An 18,183-nucleotide genomic window follows, 5' to 3' on the forward strand; every position below is an offset into this window, starting at 1 on the left:
CACATCCAAACAGTAAGTACGCGTTTTTTTAGTGAATAACTGTAAAGCGCGGGGTTAAAATCTCCCCTCACATAGTCTATGATGTTCCCAGAGTCACATGAGGCGTATGTGCAAAATTCTGTGATTGTTAATGCGATGGTGCGGATTCCTTTCGCGGACACACACACACACACACACACACATATATACACACAAACACACACACACACACACACACACACATACACACACTCAGATTTATATATTTGATTACCTAACCGCTTTTTATGTATTACATGTCCCTCCTGCTGATCTGAGGCACTTTTTCACTTTTTCCTTTAGTGCTCTCATTGTTGACCTCTTTTATCTATGTTTTTACAAATATCTAATAAAATTATATTTTAATACTATTTGGCTTATTTTATTTTTGTTTCTAGGGACTTTGAGAAGCTTTCCTAATCATTAGCCTCTCTCATTATGCTTTTTGTCAGGGGATATACTATAATATAGTATACAAATTAACTTTTTGTTGAATATATCAATATTTGCTTATATATCTATTTCCCCCTATGTTGGCTGAAGTTTTGTAGTCATATGGTTACATACATGTAACATACACGGTAGCCACTACATGCCGGAATGTAAAACTACTCGATTAATCAATACACAAAGCCAAATATTTATTAAAAAAAAAAACAACAATAATAATACACAAATCAAAAATGGCTGATTATTAATTTGCAGATTTTATAGAATTTCTAAAAAGAGATAAATGTCTGGGGTTTACTGTATAAGAAAAATTACTAATTCACTTTGTCAACAGAATGATAAAACTCGGTATATTAATGCTTGTCAAGGTGTTGAACAGGCAATGTTTTGGAGAGTTTCTTCATGGACTTCGCCAGGTCGGAGATCTCCTTCCACTTGACTGACTGCAGAGACCGCTGCATAGAGTGATCGGACTGAACAGTTGAAAGCCGCTTATCCAGCTCCTCTATTTTTAAAGACATGTGCAGCAGCTCGGACTCCTTTTTAGTGATCTTAAAATAAAGAAAAAATAAAGCAATCAATAGAATTTATATTGTCAGATTAAAGTTTGTAATATGTGACGAGATCACCCTATGCCACAAATTCAATTAAACTTGTGAAAACAAATTGTAATATCTTCTAAAGGCTACTTTACACTCTGCGATATCGGTCCCGATATCGCTAGTGTGGGTACCCGCCCCCATCTGTTGCGCGACACGGGCAAATCGCTGCCCGTGTCGCACAACAGCCGTCACACATACTTACCTGTCCGGCGACGTCGCTGTGACAGGCGAACCGCCTCCTTTCTAAGGGGGCGGTCCGTGCGGCGTCACAGCGACGTCACTGAAGCGTCACTGAACCGCCGCCCAATAGCAGCGGAGGGGCGGAGCTGAGCGGGACGTAACATCCCGCCCACCTCCTTCCTTCCGCATAGCGGCCGGGAGGCAGGTAAGGGGAGCTTCCTCGTTCCTGCAGCGTCACACGCAGCGATGTGTGCTGCCGCAGGAACGAGGAACAACTTCGTTACTGCTGCAGTAACGATTTTTAAGAATGGACCCCCATGTCGCCGATTAGCGATTTTGCACGTTTTTGCAACGATGCAAAATCGCTTATCGGTGTCACACGCAACGGCATCACTAATGCGGCCGGATGTGCGTCACAAATTCCGTGACCCCAACGACTCCGCATTAGCGATGTCGCAGCGTGTAAAGCCCGCTTTAATGTAAAATTGGTGCAGGAAGGTTGAACTAGATGGACCTAGGTCTTTTTTCAACCTAAGTAACTATGTAATATCTAATGAAACGGTGTTATAGATTGCTTTGTTACGTTTCTTTTCTTATGTTCTACGATACAATATTACATGACTTGTAGACGTCCTGATAGTCTACAGGTAGATACCATTTTAGGTTCAGTTCCCACAATGCATTTTTGATGCCTTCATTTTTAATAGCATTTCTGCACCAATTAACTAATGTAATTAATTTTAGTGCATTTTTAAACACGTTTTTTGTCTCTTTTGATAGACAAAAAAAAATAAATTAAATAAAACTAATTTGCTTTGGAAATGTCTCTTTTTTTGCTCAGTAACTTTACTTTCATAAAATGTTATTGCTAAACTCATGTGTGGATTACATGTGTTTTTACAGCATTTGCACAGCAGAAACTCAATAAAAACAAACTAGCGACTTGTTCATTTGCGGAATTTCCGCGCTTCATTCAAGTCTATAGCGGGCTTTACACACAACGACATTGCTAATGAGATGTCGTTGGGGTCACGGAATTCGTGACGCACATCCGGCCTCGTTAGTGACGCTGTTACGTACCTGCGGCTGCTCACAATGAGGAAGGAAGGAGGTTGGCGGGATGTTCCGCCTGCTCATCTCCGCCCCTCCGCTTCTATTGGGCAGCCGCTTAGTGACGTCGCTGTGACGCCGAACAAACCGCCCCCTTTGAAAGGAGGCAGTTCGCCGGCCACAGCGACGTCGCTAGGCAGGTAAGTATGTGTGACTATTCCTAGCAATGTTGTGCGCCACGGGCAGCGATTTGCCAGTGACGCACAACTAACGGGGGCGGCTGCTTTCGCCAGCGACATCGCTAGCGATGTCGCTGTGTGTAAAGCCCGCTTATGGGAACAGTCTGAAAATAAAATGCAGATTTACTGCAAAAAAAATTGAAATGCACAGTAGGTCATTTTCCGCAGCATAAAAAAAACACAGTGGGCATGAGATTTATATAAATTTCATCCACGTTTGAGTGAACTGTAATATGTTGCAATTTTTCCGCACGGAAATTTGCAACAAAAAAATAGCGTTTCCACACTGTAGGAACTTAGCTTTAAAGTTATTTCTAGAAACAAAAGGATAAAATATTGTACTACACCTTATATAACACCTGTAGATGCAGCATAAGAGACCGATAGCTTAGTGTATGCCCACACAGATTTATGGAGCAAATCGCAGCTGAAAGATGCACTAAATTCATTAATAGTGCAAATCTTTTACCCCAGTGCACTGTTCAGCTAAACCGTCATGCAAAACGGCAGTCTTGACAAATTGGGCCCTGAATGTAGTATCCAATGATGCTCACTGGATGGCCAAGAAATACAGTACATGATTTTGCTGAGTCAATTCGAGTGGTAGCGGATCTTTCCTAGTGACTTAAATAGGATCCCCCCATAATTGCAGCTATATACCTTAAAGGGGTTTTCCAAAGATGATATTCTGTATTTTTAAACTGAGCAGTTTCTCCCCTGCCCCTGCTCCAGTGCTGCCTCTCTGCCGCTGTTCCAACCTGTAAGGGAGCTATTATGACTTCTAAGCATTTGATCTCTGCATCCAATTAGCTAGGCTTAGCAGGCATGTAGCTATTGGCTACACACGTTCACCATCATTTATCTGTAGATTACTAAAAATAAGGGCCGTCAATTAGATCAACTTGAATATCTTAAGCGGGCTTTACACGTTACGATCTATCGTGCGTGTGTTGCTCGTTTGTGCGTCACGGGCAATTGATTGCCCGTGGCGCACAAAGTCGTAAACCCCCCGTCACACGTACTTACCTCCCGTGCGACATCGCTGAGGGCGGCGAACATCCACTTCCTGAAGTGGGAGGGATGTTCGGCGTCACAGCGATGTCACACGGCGGCCGGCCAATAGAGGCGGAGGGGCGGAGCTGAGCGGGATGTAAACATCCCGCCCACCTCCTTCCTTCCACATAGCCGGCGGGAGCCGCGGGACGCAGTAAGCGATGTTCATCGTTCCCGTGGTGTCACATGGAGCGACGTGTGCTGCCACAGGAACGATGAACAACCGGCGCCATGTTTCCTAAACGATTTTATGAAACCTAGCGACGAGTACACGACTCACGATTTGTGAGCGATACTGCGTCGCTAGAAGGTGTCACACAGGCCGACGTCGCAAGCGATGCCAGATGTGCGTCACAAAAATCGTGACCCCGACGATCTATCGCACGATAGATCGTCTCGTGTAAAGCAGGCTTTACATTAATATATTGCTCAATAAAGACATATATTGCTCTCAAAATCAAGGCCTTAGCTAAACAATTTCCTCCACAAGTTATACTCTATGAAAAACAGGGTACAAAAAACGTCTGGTTACACAATCACTAATTAGTGTCAATTTTATAGTTTGGCAGAGAATATGTTTTCTCCATTGAGTCTGTTAAATGCAAACAGTGTATGTGGCGATGCTGTAACTGATAAACCCTGCGCATTTAAAGCATCTCAAGAACAAAATGTTTCTCTTCTGTTCAACATGTGGAGTGCAAATCACAATATAAAATCTCCTTCAAAAATGAAAATGCATAATGTGCAAACTAACTGGGCTCCCGTAGAAGGTACATCTAATTGCTAAGGGTAACAATTTCCGCAGTAACCTCCCCCTTGTGACTGAACAGTCACAACGGGGCTTCTTGGTAGTCACCAAGGTTTAGATTACTGTACTAAAATACCTTGTACTGTATGTCCCAGCTGCTGCAGCACATCTTTGAGACCAGAAAAAGGAGCTTGATAATTATTAATGGACTGATATGGGGTCCAGAAATATTAGGAGAATAACACACATTTTGGCATTTTAGCGGTTTACAAAAAAATATTTAAGATATAATTCTATAATAAATATGGGCTTAAGGTGGAGACTCAGCTTTAATTTGAGGATATTCACATACTAATTGTAGCAGAAGGTTTAAGAATTACAGCTCTTGAATAAGTATCTGCCTCTTTTTCAAGGGTCCAAAAGTAATTGGACAATTATATCAAAAGTTTTTTAATTGGCTGCATGGGCTATTCCCTCATTAATACATCATCAATTAGGCAAGTAAAAGGTCTGGAGCTGATTCCAAGAATGAGATTTGCATTTGAAGGCTGTTGCTGTGAACCCACAATACACAACCAAAGAAGCTCTCAATGGAAGAGAAACAGACCATCATTATACTGAAAAAAAGAAGACATTCATCAGAGAGATAGCAGAAATGTTAGTGAACAAATCAACAGTTTGGTACATTCTACAAGAAATAGCGTACTGGTGAGCTTGAGAACACAAAAAGACCTGGATGTCCATAGAAGACAACAGTGGTGGACAATTGCATAATCCTTTCTCCATTTCATGATGAAGGAAAACTCCTTCACAACATCCACCCAAGTGAAGAACACTTTATCTAAGTCTACCATAAAGAGACAATTTCATGAGAGCAAATGGGCAGCATGGTGGCTCAGCCTTGCAGCGCTGGGGTCCTAGGTTCAAATCCCACCAAGGACAACATCTGCAAGAAGTTTGTATGTTCTCCCCGTGTTTGCGTGGGTTTCTTCCGGGTACTCCGGTTTCCTCCCACACTCTAAAGACATACAGATAGGGACTCTAGATTGTGAGCCCCAATGGGGACAATATTTCCAATATATGTTGTGAGCCACTCTGAGTCTTTGGAGAGTGGCGGCATAAAAGTTTTACAAATAAATAAATACAAAAGGTTCACCCCAAGGTGCAAACCATTAATCAGCCTTAAAAATAGAAAGGCAAGATTATACTTTGCAAAAACAATTTAAAGCCAACCCAGTTCTGGAAAAGCATTCTTTGGAATGATGAAACTAAGATTAACCTGTACCAGAATGATGGAAGAAGAAAGCATGGACATAGTTGAACAACTCATGATCCAAAACACACCACATCCTATGTGGAGGTGGTGTGATGGCCGGGCATGCATGGCTTCCAATGGCCTTGGGTCACTAGTGATTATAAATGATGTGACTGAATATAGAAGCAGCCGGATGAATTCTGAAGTATATAAGGCTATACTTTATGCTTAAATTTAACTACGGTAAACGCAGCAAGATTAATTGGACGACGCTTCACATCACAGATGGACAATGACTCAAAACATACCGAGAAAGCAACCCAGGAGTTTTTTAAGGCCAAGAATTAGATTATTCTGCAATGGCTGAAGTCAATCACCAGTTCTCAAACCCATCAAGGATTTCACGTGCTTAAGACAAAATTTAAGGCAGAAAGACCCACGAACAAGCAACAAGGGAAGTCAGATGTAGTAAAGGCATAGAAAAGCATCACAAAGGAGGAAACAGCATTTGGTGATGTCCATGGCTTCCAGACTTCAGGCACACATTGCCTGCAAAGCCTGGGGTACTGAGCAAGAACCTCCTTGATCACCATGAAAAAAAAGCGACAGTGTGATAAAAAAAAATGAGCGTTTTTTTCTGCCAGTTTTGTGCACAGAAAATCTGCACACAAATCTGCTTGGGCACATATCCTTACAGTATTTTAGAGAGTTATTTACCTGGATGCAATGGTGAAGCCAGGCTGTCAATTATGTTGCCCACAGTCTGGGCGGCATGTATTGCATGACAGGTTCCCTTTACATTTTGGTATGTTCATGCTCATTTTTTACAGTAAGGGGGATGTTACCGATAATACTGAAATGAATTCAATATTAGTTATGATGATAATATATTACAGATGGACTATGATGATGTGTTGGTATACTAGTATCTAAAAGAAACAACAAAATCAGTTCCCCATGAGAATGAAAATCCACATTTGATTGTCTGTTGAAACTTGCTGACAACGTCTATGATCAGCTTTACGAATTGTTCTTTAGTGTTCTACAGCTATCCAATAAAAGCTTACAGGCACATGAATAAATAGGAACAAATGTACTGATGACAAGGGTAGGAAAAAAGGGATAACAAAGCACACAGTAAAGCAAGGTCACTACAGACCTGTACAGAAACAGACTGGGAAAGGAAGCCAAGAACTTTGCAGATAAAAGAGTTAACATTAAATTAGAACAAGATTACTCATAAAAAAAAAAAAAAAAAAAAGTGTTAACCCCTTAGTAACCAGGTTACATTTATCAAATCTAACGTGTCACTTTATGTAGCAATAACTCTGCAATGTTTCAACATATCCCGGTGATTTTAAGATCATTTTTTCGTAACACATTATATTTTATGATAATGGTAAATAAAGGTTGATATGGGGTTTTTTTTCTTTCTAAAAATATCAGAAATTTGACATAAATGTCTAAAAAGTTGTAATTTTAAAACTTTGAATGATTATCCCTTTAATCAAAAAGATCACACCACACGAAATAGTTAATAAATAACATTTACTTCATGTCTGCTTTATATCAGTACTATTTGTAAAATGTTCTTTTATTTTGTTAGTATGCTAAAATTGCGGCAGTAAATTTTTCATTTTTTCAAGGAAGTTTTAAAAGCTTATTTTTTTAGGGACATAAAAGCATTGAATTGACAATGGGAGGCCTATATATTATAACTCCACAAAGTAACACCATTTTAAAAACAGCGCCCCTCAATATATTCAAAACTGCTGTCAGGTAGTTTATTAACCCATCAGCTGCTTTTCAGGAATTAATGCAAAGTAGCATGACAGGAAAGAACAATGTTACTTTTACCCCCTAAATGTTGCTAACTTATGAACAGGTTAGTATAAGGGGTACTTTTACATACGATTAACGAGCGCAAAAGCATCGTTATTGTAAGATCGGTGTAGGGTCCGACATTTCCATAATTTCGCAGCAGCGACGGTACGATGTTGTTCCTCGTTCCAGCAGGCAGCACACATCACTGTGTGTGAAGCCGTAAGAGCGAGGAACATCACCTTACCTGCGTCCCGGCTGCAATGCGTAAGGAAGAAGGTGGGCAGGATGTTTACGTCCCGTTCATCTCCACCCCTCCGCTCCTATTGGCCGCCTGCCGCGTGACATCGCTGTGACGCCGCACGACCCGCCCCCTTAGGAAGGAGGCCGTTCGCCAGCCAGAGCGCCGTCGCATGGCAGGTAAGTGCATGTGAAGCTGACGTTGCGATAATGTTCGCTACGGCAGCAATCACTAGAAATTGCTGCTGCAACGGGGCGGGGACTATCACGCTCGGCATCGCAGCATCGGCTTGCGATGTCGTAGTGTGCAAAGTACCCCTAAGGCTAGGGCTACACTAGCGTATGGCATCTGATATGAGAGCATTGGATACAATATGCTAATGACCCATGGCTCCTGCTCTGCTGCAAGCATGAGCCGAGTGTCAACTGATTGTAATCTGATCTTGCAATCAGATCACAGCTGTGTATCCCGGATCCGTGCTTTCCTTAACCAAGAATCAGCAAAAACATTAATGCATGCCCTCATCATTTCCAGTCTCGACTACTGCAATCTCCTGCTATGTGGCCTCCCTTCCAACACTCTTGCACCCCTCCAGTCTATCTTAAACTCTGCAGCCCGCTTAATCCACCTCTCCCCTCGCTATTCCCCAGCCTCACCACTCTGCCAATCCCTTCATTTGCTTCCCATCGCCCAAAGACCCCAGTTCAAAACATTAACCATGACATACAAAGCCACCCACAACCTGTCTCCTCCATACATCTGTGACCTAGTCTCCCGATACCTACCTGCACGCAACATCCGATCCTCACAAGATCTCCTTCTCTACTCCTCTCTTATCTCCTCTTCAAACAATCGAGTACAAGATTTCTCCCGTGCCTCTCCCATACTCTGGAACGCTCTACCTCACCATATCAAGCTTTCCCCTACTGTGGAAAGCTTCAAGAGGAACCTGAAGACCCATCTCTTCCAAAAGCCTACAACCTACAATAACCCTCAGTGCAGTACACCACTGCGCAATCAGTTCTGTCCTAACCTATTGTACCCTCACCCATTCCCTGTAGACTGTGAGCCCTCGCAGGCAGGGTCCTCTCTCCTCCTATACCAGTCTGTTTTGTATTGTTAATGATTGTTGTACGTATACCCTCTTTCACTTGTAAAGCACCATGGAATAAATGGCGCTATAATAATAAATAATAATAATAAATAAATAATGTATAGTCAGACATATGCATCACAATCTTTCATATGTCGTCACATTCCAGTATTTACTTCATGTTATCTGTTGATCCTACCTCAGTTTTTCAAAAGAAAATGTGGCAATTATTACAGGAAGATTGTTACTTGGGTGTCATATAAGTTAAGAATAAATTGAATATTTGTATGTTGTTAATCTCATTGTGCCAATCTTACATGGTCTTCTGAAGGTTCACAAAGTGATTGTTCCCCCAACCACAATACTATAGCGGGCTTTACACGCTACGATATCGTTAATTAATTATCGTCGGGGTCACTGTGTTTGTGACACACATCTGGTTTCATTAACGATATCGCAATGTGTGACACTGATGAGCGACCTTAAACGATCGCAAAAGCGGTCAAAATCGTTTGCTGCAGAGAGCTCATCCTGAAACAAAATATCGTTTTCTGCTTAATAGCGATGCTGTTCCTCGTTCCTGCTGCACCACACATCGCTGTGTGTGACACCGCAGGAGCGACGAACATCTCCTTACCTGCCTCCACCGGCAATGCGGAAGGAAGGAGGTGGGCGGGATGTTACGTCCCGCTCATCTCTGCCCCTACGCTTCTATTGGACGCCTGCCGTGTGACGTCGCTGTGACGCCGCACGAACCGTCCCCTTAGAAAGGAGGCGGTTCGCCGGCCAGAGCGACGTCGCAGGGCAGGTAAGTCCATTTGACGGGGGTAAGCGAGGTTGTGCAGCACGGGCAGCGATTTGCCCGTGTCGCACAACCGACAGGGGCGGGTACGATCGCTTGCGATCTCGCTAGCGGGATCGCAGCGTGTAAAGCCCGCTTAAGTCAGTAAATGGATTTCTTGGAGAGAGGCTATGGAGCCAAATTCATAAAGGCCAGTGTAGTTCCCTTTGGTCTTGATGAGATGACTTGCTGGAGGGAGACACACCTGATTCATTAAGATGCACACGTCTCTTAATAAATCAGGTCCATCAGACAAGTGGCAGGCACCTAGGGATGTGTCTCGCGATAAATCTTACTCCAGTATTTGACTGTAGTACGATATGTGGCATAAAGAATGCCGCTGCTAGTCATGAATTTCATGAGGAAGGGTTGCCATGCCACCATTCGGCTCCAGATTTGCCCAGAATTCTGACTTAAAAACTTCGATGATTGGTCCTTACGTGTTTGGTTTGACCAATTATTACAGCCTATTATGAAGAGGGTCCTGGGATATATTAAAGATTACATTATGTGTTATGTGCCAATGATAGCATCGATCAGGAAAGAGATTGTAAATGACTGAGTTGCAAGGTAATATTGTTGCATACTTGAATACCCCATAAGGTGTCTGTGTTTATGCTTTGATTTAAATAAATAAATAAATCAGTTCTGGTTGGACGCCAATCCCCATATAAGTCTATGGGGACCAGAATCCGGTGCTTAAAAATGCTGGCAGAAGGGATAGGAGGATCAGAGCAAGCACACTATACTTACCGAGTCTCCGGCTCGGCTGTAGCTGCTTTTGGGCTGCTCTCTCTTCTTCCGGGGCTGCTCATTTATCTTCATGCATATTTACTGCTTTTCCCACCCACCGACAGGCCTGGCATCTGTGATTAGCAGTCAGATGTCCCCCAGCCTGTGTGACAGCGTCTGACTGCTTGTGATCACAGACTGTTTGCGGCTCTATCGTGGTATAAAAATAAATAAATAAATTGGATAAGGGTCCCCCGTATTATAATACCCAACACAGGTAAAGTATACAGCTACAGGCTGCAGCCCCCAGCCGAGCACTTATCTTGGCTGTGTATCAAAATAAGAGGAACCTTATGCAGCTTTTTTTATTTTTATTATTTAAATAAATAATTTTAAAAATTGGTGTGCAGTCCTACCCAATTTTGATACTCAGCCTGATAAAGCCCAACAGCTGAGGACTGGTATTCTCAGGCTGCGGAAACCCATGCTTATTAGGTCCCCCAGCCTAAAAATAGCAGCCTGCAGCCACCTAGGATTGTCAAACCCATTAGATGTGACAATCCTGGCACTTTACCTGGCTCTTATCGATTGTCCTGGTACTGTGGCAATTGGGGTAATAAGGTGTTAATAACAGCCCACAGCTCCCACTATGCCCTAGATTAGTAATGGGAGGTGTCTATGACAACCCCCATTACTAATCTGTAAGTGTAAATGAATAAATACAAACACTGAAAAAATCCTTTATTTGAAATAAAATACAAAATCACCCCTGCAGGTCTGATGTAATCCACATGAGGTCCCACGATGATTCCAGCTCTGCTACATCTGAAGTGACACAAGACAGCGATAAAACATAATCGCATGCTGTGGGCTTCAGGCAGAGACTGAGCCATGTGAAGAGTTGACATCACTCACGTTATTTGCGGTCACAGCTAGAGGTTCTCACGGTTCTTAACCTGTGATGGCAGGTAACCTGACCTCAGGTGACCTCATTAAACTCAGTGACCTCACCTCAGGTGAGGTCACTAGGTTCACAGACCTGCATCTCCTGGCAGAAAACCACAGTTTTTTTGCCAAGAGATGCAGATTTGGTGCTGAGATTTTTACACCATATTGCTGCACCCAATTTACACCTCCTGGCAAACAAAATCGCATCACTACTGCATCATACTGCATGCAGTAGTGATTCTTTTTTTGGGTACATGAATATGGTGTAAAAATGTATTCACCAAATTTGCATGTCATTGCCCTAACATGCAAAAAATGGTTTTGATGCCATTTCAATGTGGTTTTCTGCCAGGAGGCTCAAATTTGGTGCTGAATTGTCTATACCAAATTTGCATCTCCTGGCAGAAAACCGCTCTGAAACAGCGTGAAAACAGTTTTTTGCATTTTTGGGCTAAGAGATGCAAATTCGGTGATGATATTTTTACACCATATTCCTGCATCCAATCTACAGCTCCTGGCAAAAAAAAAATTGCATCACTACTGCATTATAATCCATGCGGTAGTGATGCATTTTTTTGCCAGGAAGTGTAGATTGGGTGCAGGAATATACTGTTGAAATTTCAGCACCAAATCTGCTTCTCTTGGGAAAAAAAGTTTTCTGCCAGGAGATGCAAGTCTGTGAACTCAGTGACCTCCCCAGAAGGGAGGTCACTGACTTTACTGAGGTCACCTGAGGTCAGTTTCCCTGCGATCACATCTGGAGGACTGTGGGAACCTCCAGCTGTGACCGCAAATAACCTGAGTGATGTCACCACTGATCGCTGAGGCTCAGTCTCTGCCTGAAGCCCACAGCAGGCAGTCATGTTCTATGGCCACCCCCTGTCACTTCAGATGTAACAGAGCTGGAATCGTCGTAGGAGCTTGCGTAGACTACGTGAGACCTGGGTGTTCTGCAGGTTAATAAATTAGTGAAAGAGGATTTTTTTCTATTTTAGATCAAATAAAGGATTTTTTCGGTGTCTGTGTCTATTTCTTTTCACTTACAGATTAGTAATGGGTGGTCTCATAGATGCCCCCCATTACTAATCTAGGCCTTAATGGCAGCTATGAGTTCATATTAACCCCTTATTTTATCCCGACTGCCACCGCACCAGGGCAATTGGGAAGAGATGGGTAAAGTCCCGGGATTGTCACGTCTAATGGATGCGACAATCCTGGGTGGCTGCAGGCTGCTATTTTTAGGCTGGGGGGGTCCAATAAGCATGGGCATTTTCAGCCTGAGAATACCAGTATGCTGTTTCTGTGGTGGGTATCATAATACGGGGATACTACTCCAATTTAATAATTTATTTGTTTTTATACCACAATAGTGACACTCAGACAAGGTCAAAGATTGCAGGCAATCAGACACTGTCACACATGCTGGCGTGACTGACTGTAACCAATAACAGACGCCAGAACTGCCACGATAGAGCCGCAGACAGTCTGTGATTACTAGCAATCAGACGCTGTCACACAGGCTGGGGGACATCTGACTGCTAATCACAGATGCCAGGCCTGTCGGTGGGTGAGGGAAGCAGTGAATATGCATGAAGATAAATGAGCAGTCCCGGAAGAAGAGTGAGCAGCCCGAAAGCAGTTGCAACCGCGCTGGAGACTCGGTAAGTATAGCACGCTTGCTTTATTTTTATTTTTCCTTTTCTTTATTTTTATTTCCCGAGTTGCAGATCTAGATCATCAGCCGGAGTTCCCTGAGAACTCCAAGTCCGAGTACGGCACCCACATACTTTTGAAACCGCGCGGATCCAGACTTTTACACTCTGGGTCCAGCCATCACTAAATACTAGATATATTGCTGGGTAGCATTCAATGACAGCTATGAGTTTTGCTATATTTGAGGTTATCCTAGTGTGAACAAAGATCTATGTTTTCTTGTTTTTGCAACAGATTAGAGTTGTGTGCATGAATCAAGATTAAAACCTATTGATCCCATGTGTCTGTAGGATACGAGACATTGTATTTTGCTTTCAGAGGATCATCATAGAGGCTCATTCACACAAGTGTATTATACGGATGTGTGCTGTCCAAGTTACAATCAAACAGCACACTGACCAATGTAATTCTATAGTGCTGTTCAGACGACAGGTTCCCCCCCCACATGGATTGAGTTTCCACTGGGAAAAAAAATGAGAGCATGCACTAATCTCTTTCAGATTAGACTCAGCCATACAAGTCTATGGGTGCACAAAAAAAATTGCATCCTATACGAATCACCTGGAATACATCCGATTTGTACAAATACATTGCCATTATTAACATTGAAAACTGTATTTGATCATTTTAAACTGTTGATGCCATGTGGGCATTAACTATGGACATACAGAGGGTACATAGATGAAAATTGTCTTTTTTTTCTGCATGAACATTAGACACTTCTTCATACACTCATCCGAATATGTCCCAGGAGTGTGTTGGAACAACTATATTTTCTGTCTAAGGACTGTTTGTAAAAAAAACAACAAAAAAACAGAGAACAACTGACCACAGACAGATCATTTGGACCTACGTTATTCAATTACAAGGTTCTGATAAGGCTGCTTTCATACATCCGGTTTGAGCTATGCGGCTCAATCCGGCTGTGAAACCTATGCAACGGATGCGGTGAAAACACCGCATCCTTTGCATAAGTTTTTTACATGCGGCCCGTCCGTTTTTTGCCGCTTGCGGCATGCTACTGAGCATGCGCAGTGGCAAAAACCGCATGCGGCTGCCGGATGCGGTTTTTGCCGCATCGTGCCTCATCCGGCATCCATAGGGATGCATTGGGAAAAGCGCCGCATCGGCAGGATGCGGCGCGATGCGTTTTTTTTTGCCGCACAAAAAAACGTGCCAGGCAACGTTCCGTCCGGCCGCCGCATCGGCTAAATCTGCCGCATGCGGCAAAAAACGGACCGAACGCAAGGCCATGCGGCACAATGCAGCACTAATTAAAGTCTATGCAGGAAAAAGCGGCAGCAAAAAAAAACCGTTGCGTTTTTCCTGCAAAGTGCCGGATTGTGCCGCATAGCAAAAAACGGATGTGTGAAAGCAGCCTAACTGGATGTCCATGGGAGAAAAAAAATCACAGTATGCACTAGCGTCCTTCATATTTCAGATGAGACTCGCCTATTCAAATATAGGGTTGCGCCAAAAAATCAGATGCTATATAGATCAAGCATGTGACATCTAATTTTTATGCATACACTGCAGTTTTTAGCATAGTAAACTGCATTAGGTCAAATTTTATTAACTGCTGATGTATAAAAACAAAGGCCATATATGGATTACATGCAGATTAAAAATCTGCAGTTTTCTGGATAAAATTGGATGATTTTTTTTACGGACGTATATAGGTATTTTGCTATTTTTTTTAATGTTGTTAATCTACCTTGATTATCAAATGATAACAATTTCTACATTTTAGATGGCCGTAGGCTAAATACGTTTTTGTCTGACAGTAGTCGTTCCCCAGCCTATGCATACTTCACTCGGCCCCTGATGATGGCCAAACGATGTAAAAATAATATGTTTTACCATGTACTTTTAGTCATGGGGCTTTATGATTTTGATACACGTCGATGTATCCTAAAGCCCCAGTCACACTAAACAACTTACCAGCGATCCCAACAAGGATACAACCTGATAGGGATCGCTGGTAAGTTGCTAGGAGGTCGCTGGTGAGATGTCACACTAAGCGACGCTCCAGCGATCCCACCAGCAACCTGACCTGGCAGGGATCGCTGGAGCGTCGCTACACGGGTTGCTGGTGAGCTGTCACACAGGCAGATCTCACCAGCAACCAGTGACCAGCCCCCAGCGCCGCGTGGAAGCAATGCTGCGCTTGGTAACTAAGGTAAATATCGGGTAACCAACCCGATATTTACCTTGGTTACCAGCGCACACCACTTAGCGCTTGCTCCCTGCACACCTAGCCACAGTACACATCGGGTTAATTACATATTTACCTTCGTTACCAGCGTCCGCTCTCACACTGCCAGTGCCGGCTCCCTGTTCCCTGCACTCCTAGCCACAGTACACATCGGGTTAATTACCCGATGTGTACTGTGGCTACGTGTGCAGAGTGCAGGGAGCCAGCACTGGCAGTGTGAGAGCGGACGCTGGTAACGAAGGTAAATATTGGGTAACCAAGGTAAGGGCTTCTTGGTTACCCGATGTTTACCGTGGTTACCAGCGTCCGCAGAAGACGACTCCTGCTGCCTGCACATTTAGTTGTTGCTCTGTCGCTGTCACACACAGCGATGTGCGCTTCACAGCGGGAGAGCAACAACTAAAAAATGGCCCAGGACATTCAGCAACAACCAGCGACCTCACAGCAGGGGCCAGGTTGTTGCTGGATGTCACACACAGCAACATCGCTAGCAACATCGCTGCTACATCACAAAAGTTGTTCCTCAGCAGCGATGTTGCTAGCGATGTTGCTTAGTGTGACGTGGCCTTAAGAATGATGACATAAGCCAGAATTCCCCAGACAATGGCTTGACTATGCTGCTGTTGGCAGTTACAGATACTATTGTGCACTAGTCAACCAATATTTGACCAAAAAAACAACACACTGAATGGCTCCACTCAATTAGTAACAAAACCTATAGAGTACTATGGATGGACGAGCCAGATGGGACCCACTGCCCATTAGCATACACATCTGTATCATTAACGTGCTTTGTGTAGTATTGTCCTGCCACTGCAGGCTTTACTTGAATATTTTCTCCCCTGATGAACTCTCCTACTACACAGAGAGGGAAACACGTTGGGAGGGTGTGCATTTTCATTGGGTTAGCATTAATGACTTGGGTGCTGCCCTTGTAAGGGCGGAAGCATTTTCTGCAGGGGCACGACAGGGGTAAGGAATTTTGATACTGGTCTTCCCCCTCTTATGTCCAGTTTGGCCCTCTTCTGCCTTGGATTTTTCCGGTGGTATCTGATCTCCTCAGGAGAAGAACTGGGTGAGATCTATCTATTTATTGTTATTTATTCATGCACTGCACTGCACTTTATTCTATCATGATTTTAGATTATTGATATTAAAAGTTATATTTTAAATCCTTGCTTTAACTGATACTACAAATCAAATCACTAGCGGTCAATACCAGCGTTTTCCCATTTTAATATAAAACATTGTATTCGAAAAAGCAAGAGTTTGAGGACCTTGTTGGGTTGAAATTTGTATCAAGTCCTTAATCAAACAAATAATTACAAATTACTATGGGAACTCTGAAATTGATGAAACAGTGAATAAATTAAACAACTGTTCTTTAGTAATTAGCCATTTTAATGAAAACAATAGTCTCATGATAATTATCTATATAATACAAACAGAAAAGCTCTTTTAGTCTAATATTGTACTGAATTGTGTAAATATTGAATCCAAAAGGCCATTTTGATTCTTTATTGTTTTTTTTTTAATCCAATCAATTTTTATTGTAGGAAGTTACATTACAAAAAAAAAAGGAGAAATTCAGGTATCATTGGCAATAATACACAAAGAAAACAACGCTGTAACATGTGGTAGTGTCACCTTTGATTATGATTCACATTTCCTGTCACACCACCACCAATCATGTCTGATGCAAGTTGCAACTTTTTTAGGTTAATCAATACCCAATACGTATAGAATCAACCTACCAATTTACTCTTTAATCCTCAAAATGAGGGATCCAAACAACCAGAACCAGAGAGTAAGAAAGGAAGATAAGAAAAGGGAGGGGAGAGAGAGGTGGGGGAGAGGGGGAGAACCATGGATGGTTGCAAGGAGGCAACCAGGGAGGGGGAGGGGGGAGGGAGGGAATTGGATGGCGTTTTGGGGCAGCCCGAGCAGTAACAACAACAGAGATTTAAACACCTTGACTATTGACATGTGGTATGGGTGAACTCCCTGCGTAACACACACTTTGAGCCTATTTGACCCGTTTTTTTAATTATCAACAGTTTGCCCTGGAAACAGATGCCTGACAGGGGATGCATATACAGAGTTTAACCACGTGTCCCAAATCTGAAGTATTTTGTTTTTGGCGCGGATGGAGTGAGCCAGACAGAACTCGTATTGGCATTGGAGATTAATTCGGTTATATAGTTCAACTAATGTAGGCGTCTTTGGGGATTTCCAGTGCAAACTTATGCAATATCTGGCAGCTACTAGAATGTGAACTAATAAACCCCTGGATTCCCAAGAGAACTCCTCTATACCCACGTTTAGCACTGCCAGAGCCGGATTCGGATTAATACGATTGCCTGTCAGCTCACCCATCAGGCCAAACACCTCCAACCAGAACGAGAAAACCTTGGGACACGCCCACCAGCAGTGACCAAGAGTACCCCTTTGGAGGCAGCCCTTCCAACAATGTGGCGAATAATTTGGGAGGAACTGTGCTAAGTTGGCTGGGGACCGATACCATCGCAGGTGTACTTTTTTCAGTTGCTCCAGATGATTTATACACTTGGAATATTTTTGGATATTTGCTGATGCCGAGTGCCAGTTTGAAGGTGAGGTAGAGACACTCAACTCCACGTCCCATTTATTCATATAAGGAGATTTTTGCTCTTCGGGGGGGTTATTGAGCCATTTGTATGTCGAGGAGATACCTTTGGATTTAATTATCTTTTTAAATACCAAAGCTTTTGTTGTAGGTAACAGAGGCTTTGACTTTGGAGGAAATTTAGAGGCCAGAAAATGACTAATTTGGATGTGTTGATAGAAACAGCCCTTTAAAGAGGGGTGTTCCCGTACTATTTCATTAAAGGGGTTAACACCCAAATCAGAGTATAGATCCGCCAGCACTGTAATGCCCGATCCCTCCCACCTGGCCAGATTCAAAAAGGGGATTTGAGATTCCAACGACTTGAGGGAAATCTCTG

General features: G+C 43.0%; 1 protein-coding gene across 1 annotated transcript in view; it reads right to left on the minus strand.

The window, feature by feature from the left end:
* Window positions 1-711: 711 nt before the first annotated feature.
* The window catches only part of LOC142295208 (uncharacterized), a 135,918-nt gene continuing 118,446 nt past the window's right edge, over window positions 712-18,183 (minus strand). The window contains exon 10 of the mRNA XM_075338288.1: window positions 712-1,019. Within this exon, the coding sequence (XP_075194403.1) occupies window positions 822-1,019 (198 nt within the window). The 3' untranslated portion in view covers window positions 712-821. The remainder of the gene's footprint in view (window positions 1,020-18,183) is intronic.

Source organism: Anomaloglossus baeobatrachus, chromosome 3 (genome assembly GCF_048569485.1).
Source record: "Anomaloglossus baeobatrachus isolate aAnoBae1 chromosome 3, aAnoBae1.hap1, whole genome shotgun sequence".
In the NCBI taxonomy this organism is placed as follows: Eukaryota; Metazoa; Chordata; class Amphibia; order Anura; family Aromobatidae; genus Anomaloglossus; species Anomaloglossus baeobatrachus.